This window comes from Bos taurus, chromosome 1 (genome assembly GCF_002263795.3).
Source record: "Bos taurus isolate L1 Dominette 01449 registration number 42190680 breed Hereford chromosome 1, ARS-UCD2.0, whole genome shotgun sequence".
Taxonomy (NCBI): domain Eukaryota; kingdom Metazoa; phylum Chordata; class Mammalia; order Artiodactyla; family Bovidae; genus Bos; species Bos taurus.
In genome coordinates this window covers 119,342,446-119,356,055 of record NC_037328.1, presented here as the reverse complement: position 1 = coordinate 119,356,055, position 13,610 = coordinate 119,342,446, and the positions used below count along the sequence as shown (strand labels likewise).

The 13,610-nt window shown below is 39.6% G+C and overlaps 1 protein-coding gene across 1 annotated transcript in view; it reads left to right on the top strand.

The window, feature by feature from the left end:
- Positions 1-13,610, top strand: part of CPB1 (carboxypeptidase B1) — a 37,003-nt gene that overhangs the window by 20,454 nt on the left and 2,939 nt on the right. The window contains 1 exon segment of the mRNA NM_001105350.2: positions 1,129-1,331. Coding sequence (NP_001098820.1) covers positions 1,129-1,331 — 203 coding nt within the window.

Genomic DNA, 13,610 nt, shown 5'->3' with positions numbered 1-13,610 from the left:
AGTAAAATAACAGGAAAACACAACAGTGTCAAAAACAAGAAAAACTATAAAATTTTATACTTTCAATTTGCAGGTTTCTAAAAGCACAGACAATAACCAGTTTATATATTCAGTCAATAGAGATGCATTTCCTATTCTATTGTGTTCCCAGCTCTGTTAGATGCTGGAAACATAAGACTGAACAAACCAGACATAACCCTACTATTTGTGGGATGTACAACCTAGAGGAAATCATCATTAAATAATTATTTAAACAAAAATATGATAGAATTATGATTTTGTGATTCAACTCTCAGTAATGATTACAGTAACACAGAAACTTCTCATAGGTATTTGTCCCCTACTTATTAGTTTTCTTATACTATACTGATCTCATTGTTTAGTACTACACAGGGACATTAGCGGAAACTCCAGTACTTTGGCCACCCCATGCGAGGAGCTGACTCATTGGAAAAGACTCTGATGCTGGGAGGGATTGGGGGCAGGAGGAGAAAGGGACAACAGAGGATGAGATGGCTTGATGGTATCACCGACTTGATGGACATGAGTTTGAGTGAACTCTGGGAGTTGGTGATGGACAGGGAGGCCTGGCGTGCTGCAATTCATGGGGTCGCAAAGAGTCAGACACGACTGAGCGACTGAACTGAACTGAACTGAACTGAGGGATATTAGGGTTTCCCAGGTGGCACCCGTGGCAAACAGTCTGCCTATCAATGCAGGAGATGCAAGAGATGTGGGTTTGATCCCTGAGTGGAAGGTCCCAAGGAGGAAAGCTAGCAACACACTCCAGTATTCTTCCCTGGGAAATTCCATGGACAGAGGAGCCTGGCGGGCTACAGTCCATGGGGTTCCAACCAGACAAGACTGAGCATACACACACATGCACACAGGGACATATTGGTGATTCCGCATGCAACTTTTTACCCTGTTAGCTTAAAAGCACCATAATCTTGTGACTAAAAGTATATATACTTTATAATGTACACATATATGGGATGATTATAAAAACACTTGTGAAAACAACTTATTTTTTTAACTCTCTAACACTGTAGTTTGAAATTTTGAAACACACCCTGTAGGAACATCAGTGGATGACCACTTGCCATTAACAGCATCATGTTTTTCCAGGTATTGGAGCCTCTAACAACCCCTGTTCTGAAACTTACTGTGGATCTGCTGCAGAGTCTGAAAAAGAGAGCAAGGCTGTGGCTGATTTCATCCGCAACCACCTCTCTTCCATCAAAGCATATCTGACAATCCACTCTTACTCTCAGATGATGCTCTATCCTTACTCCTATGATTACAAACTCCCCAAGAACAACGTTGAGTTGGTAAGTCATCATGGTGGTAGATACAATATTTTGCTATTGAGTTTTTTTTTTTTTTAATTGTATTCCGGGCGGAAAAAAATTATATCATTTCTGGAAGGTCCATGGTTGATCTTTGGTAACAGAAGCAAAACAGATTTACAAGGAATCTGAAATTGGCTAGATATACTGGCTAGAAGAAATATGATTTTCATGCAGAGAATGATCCCCAACATATGGTTCATTCACTAATCTTCCAAAAAACAAGAGTTCCACTTCCTCCTGCTTCACCACAACGCTGACATATATGATGATTTCAGATGCATCTGGGGTAATCAACAAAGTTCCTTCACTTCATACATAATCTTCATCAGAAAGTTAATGTTATCAAGCTTGAACTGGATTTGACATACATAGAGTATGGCAGATGTTAATAGGAATTAGGCACATTTGGTTGATGTTGAGCTAAATGATAAGATCCTAAAATGCCTATTTCACGGTTGGATTAGGTGAGAAACAGATATAAATCAATCAGTGAACAAACGATGTGAATAGGTCTTTACTATGCTGCAGTCCATGGGGTTGCTAAGAGTCATACACGACTGAGCGACTTCACTTTCCCTTTTCACTTTCATGCACTGGAGAAGGAAATGGCAACCCACTCCAGTGTTCTTGCCTGGAGAATCCCAGGGACGGGGAAGCCTGGTGGGCTGCTGTCTATGGGGTCGCACAGAGTCGGACACGACTGAAGCGACTTAGCAGCAGCAGCAGCAGCAGATATGAGAAAAAATTAAGTATCCCTGCCTTAAGAATTAGCAATCTTGTTGGAGAGTCAAGATACAATCACGGGAAAAGTTAAATAATGAGTTTTATAATATTCATGTTAAATATAGTGTATCTATATTTGAGCATAATTGTTCAAAAATAAGCATATGTGAGTCCTTCAACACCTTTTTTTAAATTATGAACATCTGACTATCAGAAGTTGGAACCAGTGATCTTAAAGAACAAGTATAAGATTTAAAGCATTTGACTTATGCCAAAAAATAAACTATTTCACTTAGAAAATGACATAGATATTTGGCTTACCTAAATGCATAAATTCAAAGACCCAAAACTTAATCAACTGGAAATTGTTGTTTTGTACTTTCAGATTCGGTCTTTCAGAGGCCAAATAAAATATGTAATGCTATAAATATTTTGTGAAGAGGAAACCAGAAAAATAACTCAACCTCTTAGAAAACTGATAGCTAATAGTTGGCCAGGTCCTTTTCTTTAAAAAAAAAAGGGAAATGCTATTTTTCAAAAAGCTTCCCATTTTCCCTACCTATAGCCAAAAAACAAAGGAGAACATCATTATTTGGAACCATTAAATATTTCAGTTTTCCAATAATGCTCAGTCTGTGAGTATCCTCAACAGTGGGTGCTCACAAGCCTGCTATCCCAGAGATGAGTGTGGTTAGCTCCTCATTTCAGTCCTAGATATCTGACCATCAGAGGAGAGGAAGTGGCGGTACATTGCTTGCTTAATTCATGTGAATATGTTTACACTGTACCACATCAAAAGAGAAAAAGACAAAGCCATAAAAACTAAGCGCTGAGTTACTAAATAAAATATTAAAATTAAAATTATAAACCACACTAAATGTAACAGTAGCTAATATATCCAGTTTGCTTAATAACTAGTTTTAAATATATAAACACTAAAAGACTAATGCTAACAGAGAAGCTTAAAGTGTTCTTTGGAATGGAACTGCTTCACAATGTTGCAATACTTCTTATTTGAGGAGTAAGTTTAAACACTTTTAGTGATGAAAACTTTCTTGCCCCACTGGCTCGATACAATAAAAACCTAGTATCTGGACTGCTCTAAAAGTCTATAAATTGTCCTTAGGAAAAAGAATCAAGTTATTTTCACCGTTAGAATCTCAAGAAAAACTCTGGCTATGTCCCTCCAGAGATTGTGATCCACTGATACTTTTCTCTAAGAATCACTTCTCGTTTAAAATCAAGGAAAGAGAGGCAATAGAAAGAAAACATACTAGAAATTATATCCTTCAAGATTGTTTTTAAATTCTACAGAAGTGAAACAGAACTATACAAAAGTAAAATATTCATAATGAATTCTCAAAAAGAAAACCCAAACTACAAAATAATCTTACCTTGGATGTTTATCTGTAGAGTCACAAATCTAATAAATTCAAGGAAAAGGACATGCTGTTTCCTACATTTTTTAGAGCATGATAAGATATGTGATAAGATGCATGCATGCATGCATACTTAGCATGATAAGATACAAAACTTATTCGCACTTATATCACACAGATTGATTTGAAAGTAAATTTCCAACAATTTTTTTTCTATGACTAAACTTTTGCCTAGCATCTTAAATCAGTTCAGTTCAGTCACTCAGTCATGTCCGACTCTTTGCAACCCCATGGACTGCAGCATGCCAGGCCTCCCTGTCCATCACCAACTCCAGGAGCTTACTTAAACTTATGTCCATAGTGTCAGTGATGCCATCCAACCATTTCATCCTCTTTCGTCCCCTTCTCCTCCTGCCTTCAATCTTTCCCAGCATCAGGGTGTTTTCCAATGAGTCAGTTCTTCACATAAGGTGGCCAAAGTATTGGAGTTTCAGCTTCAGTATCAGTCCTTCTAATGAATATTCAGGACTGATTTCCTTTAGGATGGACTGGTTGGATCTCCTTGCAGTCCAAGGGACTCTCAAGAGTCTTCTCCAACACCACAGTTCAAAAGCATCAATTCTTCAGTGCTCAGATTTCTTTATGGTCCAACTCTCACATCCATACATGACCACTGGAAAAACCATAGCTTTGACTAGAGGGACCTTTGTTGGTAAAGTAATGTCTCTGCTTTTTAATATCCTGTCTGGCTTGGTCATAACTTTTCTTCCAAGGAACAAGCATCTTTTAATTTCATGGCTGCTGTCACCATTTGCAGTGATTTTGGAGCCCCCAAAAATAACGTCTCTCACTGTTTCCATTGTTTCCCCATCTATTTCCCATGAAGTGATGGGACCAGATGCCATGATCTTAGCTTTCTGAATGTTGAGTTTTAAGCCAACTTTTTCACTCTCCTCTTTCACTTTCATCAAGAGGCTCTTTAGTTCTTCTTCATTTTCTGCCATAGGGTGGTATCATCTGCATATCTGAGGTTATTGATATTTCTCCCAGCAATATTGATTTCAGCTTGTGCTTCATCAAGCCCAGCATTTCTCATGATGCATTCTGCACATAAGTTAAGTAAGCAGGGTGAGAATATACAGCCTTGTATATTGTCAATATACAACATACAGTATATTAACAATATACTCCTTTACCATCAGTAAAATCTGAGATTCATATTATTTGATTCATTTGGGATCTGGCACCCCAAAATAATGTAAATCATTTGAATAGTTAACCAGAAATCCTTTCAGTCTTTTTCTTATTTTGTATCAATCCAATTCACTTACTTTCTAAGAACATTTTGCTAGAACAACTTATACCTACAGTATTATTACAAACATATATATAGCCAAATGAGAATTCGAGTCTCTAAATAAGAAAGATACTGGCTTTTGCATTGTTTTTATTTGTAATAAAGATATCAATTTTAAAAAAAAAGTAAAAGTCTTGACCTAGAAAGATGAATGTGCCTCTGTATTAATTCTCAATTAGAAAAATATGACCCCACTATTAGAAAACAAAAGATGGTAAAAGATTAATAAGATGAATTATTGGCACCACACTACATTTTAGATAACTCAGATTTTCTTAAAGCAATGCAAAGCAGATTCCATCATACAGATTTTAGCATATATATGGTTCTTTTTCTTTATACATCTAAAACTTATAAGATCATATTTGTAGCAAAAAAATATGCTTCAATGAAATAATCAGAAGGAAATTATTCTAGACAGAAACATTAGCAGTTTCAGTCCAAAGTTAGAACATACCATAAGCAGCAATCCTTTTATATCAGAGTTGTGAAAAAAATGTATATGGCTGCGTTTCTGAAAGATCTTACATGGAGATTACATGACAGTTACTCATATCAGAGGACAGCTTTCAGGGGGAAAAAAGGCAGAGATGAGAAAGCAAAAGACCAATGAAATAAAAGTACAGAAGTAATAGTATGGATTACAAAGGCTACCAAAAAATATATCTCCAGCAGATGAGTAAAAAGTTTGAGGAAACATAAGTGCATTTTACATGCATATGCTCTCCTGACAGCAAACTGCTTTTACACACACTATAATTATTTAAAGAAAAAATACAAGATGTACTGTGAGTTTTCAAGTGGCTTCATAAACTGTCCAATCTCAGTATTGACTTCAATATATATCTATCATTATCTTCAAATGAAGTTTTAAGACTCAGAAAAGAATATACTTACAGCTCCAAAATTCTAAAGGGTAATGAAATATTGAGTTATAGTACCTCTTTATCATCAGAGGAAATAAAAACTAGGAGACATAATTTAAAAGGCTCCCAAACCAATCCATATCCATATTTATTAAGCATAGAAAATCTCACAATCTTTGGTCTACTTTCCTCCCAAAGAGGGCTACATGGCACTGTTAACAACAATTATTACTATAATACTACTTCTAAATTCAAAAGCAGGAACAGAACTTCACAAGCGCGAATCTTGAAATTTCTCTGTTTCTGCTTTCTCATTTTCCAGCTTAGACAATGAAGGCTTAGCTGAGCCGAGACCAGTGATAGAGGCAGCCTCGGGCATGGTGCTAGCAGATACAGTAGAACTCTCTCAGATCAGATCAGATCAGTCGCTCAGTCGTGTCCGACTCTTTGCAACCCCATGAATCACAGCACACCAGGCCTCCCTGTCTATCACCAACTCCCGGAATTCACTCAGACTCACGTCCATTGAGTCAGTGATGCCATCCAGCCATCTCATCCTCTGTTGTCCCCTTCTCCTCCTGCCCACAATCCCTCCCAGCATCAGAGTCTTTTCCAATGAGTCAACTCTTCCCATGAGGCGGCCAAAGTATTGGAGTTTCAGCTTTAGCATCATTCCTTCCAAAGAAATCCCAGGGCTGATCTCCTTCAGAATGGACTGGTTGGATCTCCTTGCAGTCCAAGGGACTCTCAAGAGTCTTCTCCAGTACCACAGTTCAAAAGCATCAATTCTTCAGCGCTCAGCCTTCTTCACAGTCCAACTCTCACATCCATACATGACCACAGGAAAAACCATAGCCTTGACTAGATGAACCTTTGTTGGCAAAGTAATGCCTCTGCTTTTGAATATGCTATCTAGGTTGGTCATAACTTTAGGCTGTCCCAATTCCCAAACACACACACACATACATACACACACACACACAGATTTGTACTATGCTGGTGTTCCATATAGCCAGTTTGTAAAAGACTGTTCATTAAATACAGTCTTTTATCCCACAAATATACTATTATCACTTCTAACCCTGGACATTTCTAAGTATTTACACTGGCCAACTAAGAACCCTGACTTCTCAGGGCCCAGTCTTTATGATTCTGGCCCATCCCTTCATGGGTATATATACATAAACCAGGAGAGACATGACAGGCTAATAATTTCTGGAAAATTATTGACCTTGACCAAAAGATAGAAATCCATTTCTAAACTCTAATACCATCTAGCCCAGTGACACCTCACTACCTCTTCATTAAAGTTTTAGTTAATGAGCCACCAAGATAGAAACCCACTGTTCCACTCAAGCATGTGAGCATAAACCAAAACTATGATTAGAGATAAACATAAATATCAGAGGGAAGAAATATTGTGATTAGGAGATGGGCAATTACAGGGTCATGAGAACGCTCTATCACAGCTGTCACTGTGTCCCTGCCTAATAGCAAGAGTAACAGGGTCAGAGCCCGTCTGTCAGGCCGGCTGCCAGCAGTCAAGGCAGATAGGACTGGAACCACACATTTGCTTCAGGAGCTTTCTCAAAATTTCTAATCTCACTTATAAGACAAAAGAATTTTAAATGACAACTGCGGAATTTCTTTGACTGGAGAGACAATTGCTGATTTACCATTCTTAAAGTGGCTTCTTGGTCTGTTAAAAATTCTCCTGCAGGGTCTGGTGACTCATAAGGTAATTGCCAGAAATTCTACTGAGCACCTATTAAGTGCTCAGCAGAAACCATGGTTCCTGCCTTAAGAAGGGAGTAGACAGGGGTCAGCCTGTTATGAGGGTTTTCTGGAAGGAAGAGTGGGAGGGAGGTAACCAGACTATGGAAGGACCTAGATGTCAGACTGAACCCTGTGTCACACAGCAGGCCCTGGAGCCGGTGACCTGATAAACAGAACTGCCAGGTCAAATACAGGACTCCCAGTTATGTCTGATTTCAGATAAACATCAAATAATTTTTTAGTGTTTAAGTATATTCCAAATAGCGCATGGGACAGACTTTACTGGAAAAACATTCATTGTTTATCTGAAATTTAAATGTAACTGGGTAACCTGCCTTTGGTTATAGCCAGCCTGGAAGCAAAGTGTTCTTCTAGCAGGAGTGACCTAGCAGCCGCACTGAGGAGGCACTTCTACTATGGTCAGGAGAGGAAAACAAAACAAGGCATTCAGAGCATCTTGAAAACCAGTTGTCTTCTTTTTCATTCTTTTTCTCTACAATACTTTCTTCTTTAACATAATTACATCTTTTAAGCTGATTTTTGCCTCCTCCCCTTTCCCCAGAAGACATTTGGCAATGTTAAGGGGGGGGGGGGGGGTTGATTGTTTTAGCTGTGGGAGTGAGTGCTCCTGGCATGCAGTGGATAGAGGCCAGGGGAGGCTGATCAACCCCCTACAATGCACAGTTCAACCCCCACACACAGGATGACCCAGCCCACCTGTCAAAAGCACCAAGCTTGAGAACTCCACTTTAAGCAAAGATAAGAAAAATCTCATTCCTGGCCAAAGTCCTTGGCTTTCACAGGATCTTACACCTCCACACACACAGTTTACAGTTTTCTACAAACCTCAAGTGCAAGACAGCACATCCCCATTACACAGCATTTATTTGGAAGAAGCACCACTGCCATCAAAAAAAAAAAAAGAAAAATTCTGGGCTTTGCAGCTTCAGCTGACTCATGCTTCACATTTTACTTGAATTCTAAAGAGCTAAAAAACACATATTTAGATCAGCCACAGAAAGAATTTAGTTTACATCAGTGAAAGCATTGCCACACTCCCCATGGGGTCTGCCAAGATAGACAGGCTCCGTTCTCCTAAAGCAGACCCTTTGCTACTCCTTATCTTCTTTTTTCCCCCACCTCAAGGCTTTGCAGTCAGAGCCTGCACTTGTTTACTCTCCTCCTTTTTCTCAGAAACATATTTGTTTTTTCAAGTCCCGTAGGCTTTCTCCTCAGTCCCTGCCTTAGTAGGCCCTGGGGGTTTCTCCTTTTGCACCAAAATTACAAAAGTTCAATTCCTCACTGGTCCCTTGGTGTAAGTTACCCAGGATCACAGCACAGAAGGAAGGAAACTGCAGTGACAGATCATTTTGATGTTTCCATTATCACATGTATTCACCCAGAGGGATGGTTAAACTCAGGACTTGAAGTTAGAAACAAAGTTCTGAAGCAAATCTCCTCTGCACTGGTGTATACCCCACCGCCAGGGTGGGGCTTCTGCTTTCTTGTACTGTAAGAATGGGCCAGGGGAAGATGAGAAGAGGCAGCCCCCGCTGCCATGACACTGGCTGTGCACTTGAGGTTGCAGTAAGGACATGAGCACAGTCGTGAGACAGGGGCTTCCTGATCACGTGTTACATGGGAGTGCAGGTCACTGAAAAAGATCACCCTCGCCTTGTTCATCTCACCAGCCTCCTGGAGCTCAGAGCCTCGGGAGATGTTACAGGAGTCGGCCCTTTGTCTCTTGGGCTTTGAGTTAGATGTGACATTTTAGACTCTCTCTGTCTTTTGCTCTATGACCAAGGCCTCCTTTTAAGAAGACAAGTGACAAAAGAAAGCATGCATAAGATGTGCTAGGAAACGCCTAACTAAGGACTAATAAAGGCTGGCCATGTTTGGCCTTGACTGAAAGCAAAGTTTTCTCTCAGACTGGTTTATATTTAGCTTCCTTCTGTTCTTTACAATTGGTAAAACCAGCTCGAGCAACACTTCTTTTGAAGTATTCCAAGGCCACAAGGAGAAGTGAAAAAGAGCACAGGATTTAAAGCAAGAAGAACCCAGCTCAAGTCAGCCACTTACAGGGCTGCGTGCCCTTGGGCAAGTTCTTTTATCCTCTCTGAGTTTCAGTTCTTTTATCTGTAAAATGGGGATAAAAATATCTAGCTCTTAGCAAGAGCTCTTTGTAAAGTCTAAGGTTTTATGTAAATGTTAGTTCTTATTTTGAACCCGTTGAGGATGTAAGGTCTCCGTTAAATAACAGGTTATATAGAAAGTGTTATTAATTAGAGTTTCAAGATATGAATCATGGTCTCTGATATACCATTGTTTCTGCTGCACTTCTGTCAGCTGTCTTAGTCCCTTTTTACAAAAACATACAAGGAAAAGAAGTTACCTTTTCTAATATATTAGCAAATCCAGGAATCACCTCTCTCTCTACCATACCTGACAGGCAGGGGTCAGTCATCCAGCTTGGTTGGAACATTCTCACCTAGCATGCTGCCCCACATGGCATTCCATTCTGCTAGAAAATTCTGTGTTGATGGAATGTGGACAGATAATGTTGGGAAGATAAATGAGTAACATTTCTGAAAGTATTTGAACTCTTCAAAAGAAAAGACTCACACTGATTCCAGAGATTTTTGTTACCATAACTGGAATTTAAAATATGACATTTTGGTTGATTAATGTTTGTTCTGACTTTTTTGTCTCTTGGCCTTAGAGGGGCTGAAAGAAAGGGTCCACAGACTCTACTTTTTTTATGAAAGGAAATAAGCTAAGTGCATAGTAGAGGTCAATGTCTAAATATGCTAACCCATCAACCACCACTACATGGTACCACCACTCTCCCCACAAGCATCCTTAATCTCCACCCAGGTTGGGGGGGAGGGGGGGTCACAGTCCAGCCTCTGTAGAGCTCTGCACTCTGCACCCCCAATCAGACCATGCCCACCTGAAGCCCTGGGAAGAGAATCAATCGAGTAACCATGTGCTAGGTGTTATGCAATCTGCTAAGGATACAAAACAAACAGCCAAGAATCCTTCTCCCCCACCACCACCCCACCAAAAGCTCCACTAGAGGACAGACAGATGCAAAAACACATGATGGGAGCACAGAGTGATAGGAACTCCGATGGAGACGTGAGCCCTCACGAAGAAGAGGGGCAGCTTTGCAAAGAAGGTGACATTTAGACTAAATTTGGAAGAACAACAGCAATTCCCCTTGTAAACAAAAAAGACAAGAGGATTCCTACAAGAGGAGAAGGACACCCAAAGTCATGGAGGTAAGGAGAGGCAGGGAACAGAATGAAAGCAGTTCAGGGCCACTTGGCTTGGAAAGAAGGTGGGGATGCATGGCAAGTGATACATGGCCAGACTTCATGAGAGAAGGTGAGAGAGCCATTCAAGGATGCGGTGATGAGGGGATGGTCAGAAGGTGAGTGAGGAGGTTGATATCAAGATGAGAGAGCAACTGAGGACAAGGAAAGCCAAGTCTGAGACACAAAATAAATGTTCCTTTAATGGGCACCAGTGACAAGAGCAAAATAACAGCTGTTTTAAGTTAACATCAATCTTAGGTATTGTTTCAGCATCGGAGGCAGAGCAACGGTTTGCAAAAGTTGTCTCTGATGGCTTAGATTGCACTTGGTTATTGCTTTGAGGAAAGGAAACCAAACATTTTTATGTGGCCCTAATGACAATCCCTGGTGGCTCAGACAGTAAAGCTTCTGCCTACAAATGCGGGAGACCTGGGTTTGATCCCTGGGTCGGGAAGATCCCCTGGAGAAGGAAATGGCAACCCACTCCAGTACTCTTGCCTGGAGAATCCCATGGACAGAGAAGCCTGGTAGGCTACAGTCCATGGAGTCGCAAAGAGTTGGACACGACTGAGCGACTTCACTTCACTTTACTTCAATGGTAGTTATGACTAAATGGATAAGTTGATCAATCAAAAGAGATAACAGATCACAAGTAAGCCTCTTAGATTTTGCCAGATAACTCAAATGTTACATTATACCAATAAAAATACAGAGAGACTTTGAAGATCATCTGACATGCAGGAGATCAAGAAATAATGACAATGATCTTGTCTTAAATCGCCTAAAGTCATCACAACTTTTCACATTTGGAACTAATTGTAAAGAATTTCCTTTATTCCAGATTTATGGAGATAAAATAAATATAAGGTGTACAATGTGATTATTTGATAATATAAATACTGCAAAATGTTTAATTAATTTACATACTATCTCACATAATTGTCATTTTGTTACGGTGAGAACACTAAAGCTCTACTCTCATAGCCATTTTCATGTATTCAATGAAGTCTTGCTATCTATAGTCACAATGCTGTACATTACATGCCTGGAACTTATTAGAATCTTATTTCTACTAACTAAAAGTCAGAATTCATGGCTTAAGGTGGGGTTGGAAAGCAGAAAAGAAGAAAAGCTTGAGGAAGGCAGCTAGAGAAGGAATAAGAGTTCTTTAGGATCAGAGGTTCTGCCTTACAGAAAAATAAATAATAAAAATTTCCTTGGTTGAATCAAAAGTTAAGGAAACTGTAGAATTGTAGGAAATATGCTGTTGATCTAGGGCTTCCCTTGTAGCTCATTCGGTAAAGAATGTGCTTACAATGCAGGAGATCCAGGTTCAATTCCTGAGTTTGGAAGATCCCCTAGAGAAGAAAATGGCAGCCCACTTCAGTATTCTTGCCTGGAGAATCCCACAGACAGAGGAGCCTGGCAGGCTACAGTCCATGGGGTTGCAAGAGTCTGACATGACTTAGTGACTAAACCACCACATGCTGTTTATCTAGCAAAAAACCTAGTACCTCACCATGTTTCACATCTTTAAAAGATGGTTTTAAATGTATTCTGAGTATTGTGCAATGTTTACAGAGTATTCTGATTTCGATTGGCAATAGACCCTATACTAAGGGATGGAGAGAAGACCCAACTCTAGTGTGCTGGTTAGAATAAGATTAAACTACAGAAACAGTACCCTTAGATAACAACAGGAAAGACTGCACACAGTATGAGAAAGCACATATTATTTTACCAGTTTGGAAAAAGGGGAAGTAAAACCCTGAAATTTGAGTTCAAGTTTCTGTCTCAAAACTCTAAGAATAATAAGTTAGTTCCAAGAAACTGATTGCATCATTTCAGTGGACCAGACCAGAAAATCAGGCTTGAGATCATGATTTATAATTCCTTTTAAATTTTCAAATTTACCACTTGGTTGGTGAAGCATTCATGCTTGGGGAGCTGAAACTCTTAAAGTCTTACAGTCATGCCCTCATCAATTTAAGTTAAGACTTTACTAAACTGGTTTTAATATTAGAGCAAGGAGTAAGGAAAGTTCCTACTTTTAAAAAATGGAATTATTCTGATGTCATCACCAACCTCACAGTTTTTCAGGCATATGTACAAGACAATTATGTTGCCAAAGTATGAAATACAGCTAGTTTCATAGCCAGAATGAATTATGTCTAATTCTCCTGCAGTAAACAATCAGATTCACCAATCTGTATTCTCCAGACAGCTAAGTCAAGCCTTGCTTTTCAAGTGATTCAGTGCACACTGGAGACTTTACAGAACAGGAAGGAGCTGCAGGCAGAGCCCTTCTCCCAAGGAACTGAGTGTAGGGGCCAGGAGGGCAACTTAAGGTGATGCTGCTTTTAAGAAAAAATAAATAAATTAGTACTTACTACTTTTCTTAATTCTGGGATTGAAATATTCTGCATTTTGAAATAAAATAAGTGTTCTCTAATTTTTCACTCTAAAAAAAAATCTCCCACCCTGGAACTACACTCCTCCTTGAAATTGTCCGCTCTGGTGGCTCAGATGGTAAAGTGTCTGCCTACAACGCAGGAGATCCAGTTTCAATCCCTGGGTCGGGAAGATCCCCTGGAGAAGGAAATGGCAACCCACTCCAGTATTCTTGCCTGGAGAATCCCACGGACAGGGGAGCCTGGCAGGCTATACTCCATGGGGCCGCAAAGAGTCGGACACGACCGAGCAACTAACATGCAAATTTTACTCCAACAATGATTTAAAATAAATGTAAGTACCTAATTCTCAAATAATGTGGTAGAAAGAGTGCTTATCATCCTCAGAGTTTCAAAAATATAGTTACTGAGTAACCACTAAGTGGGCTT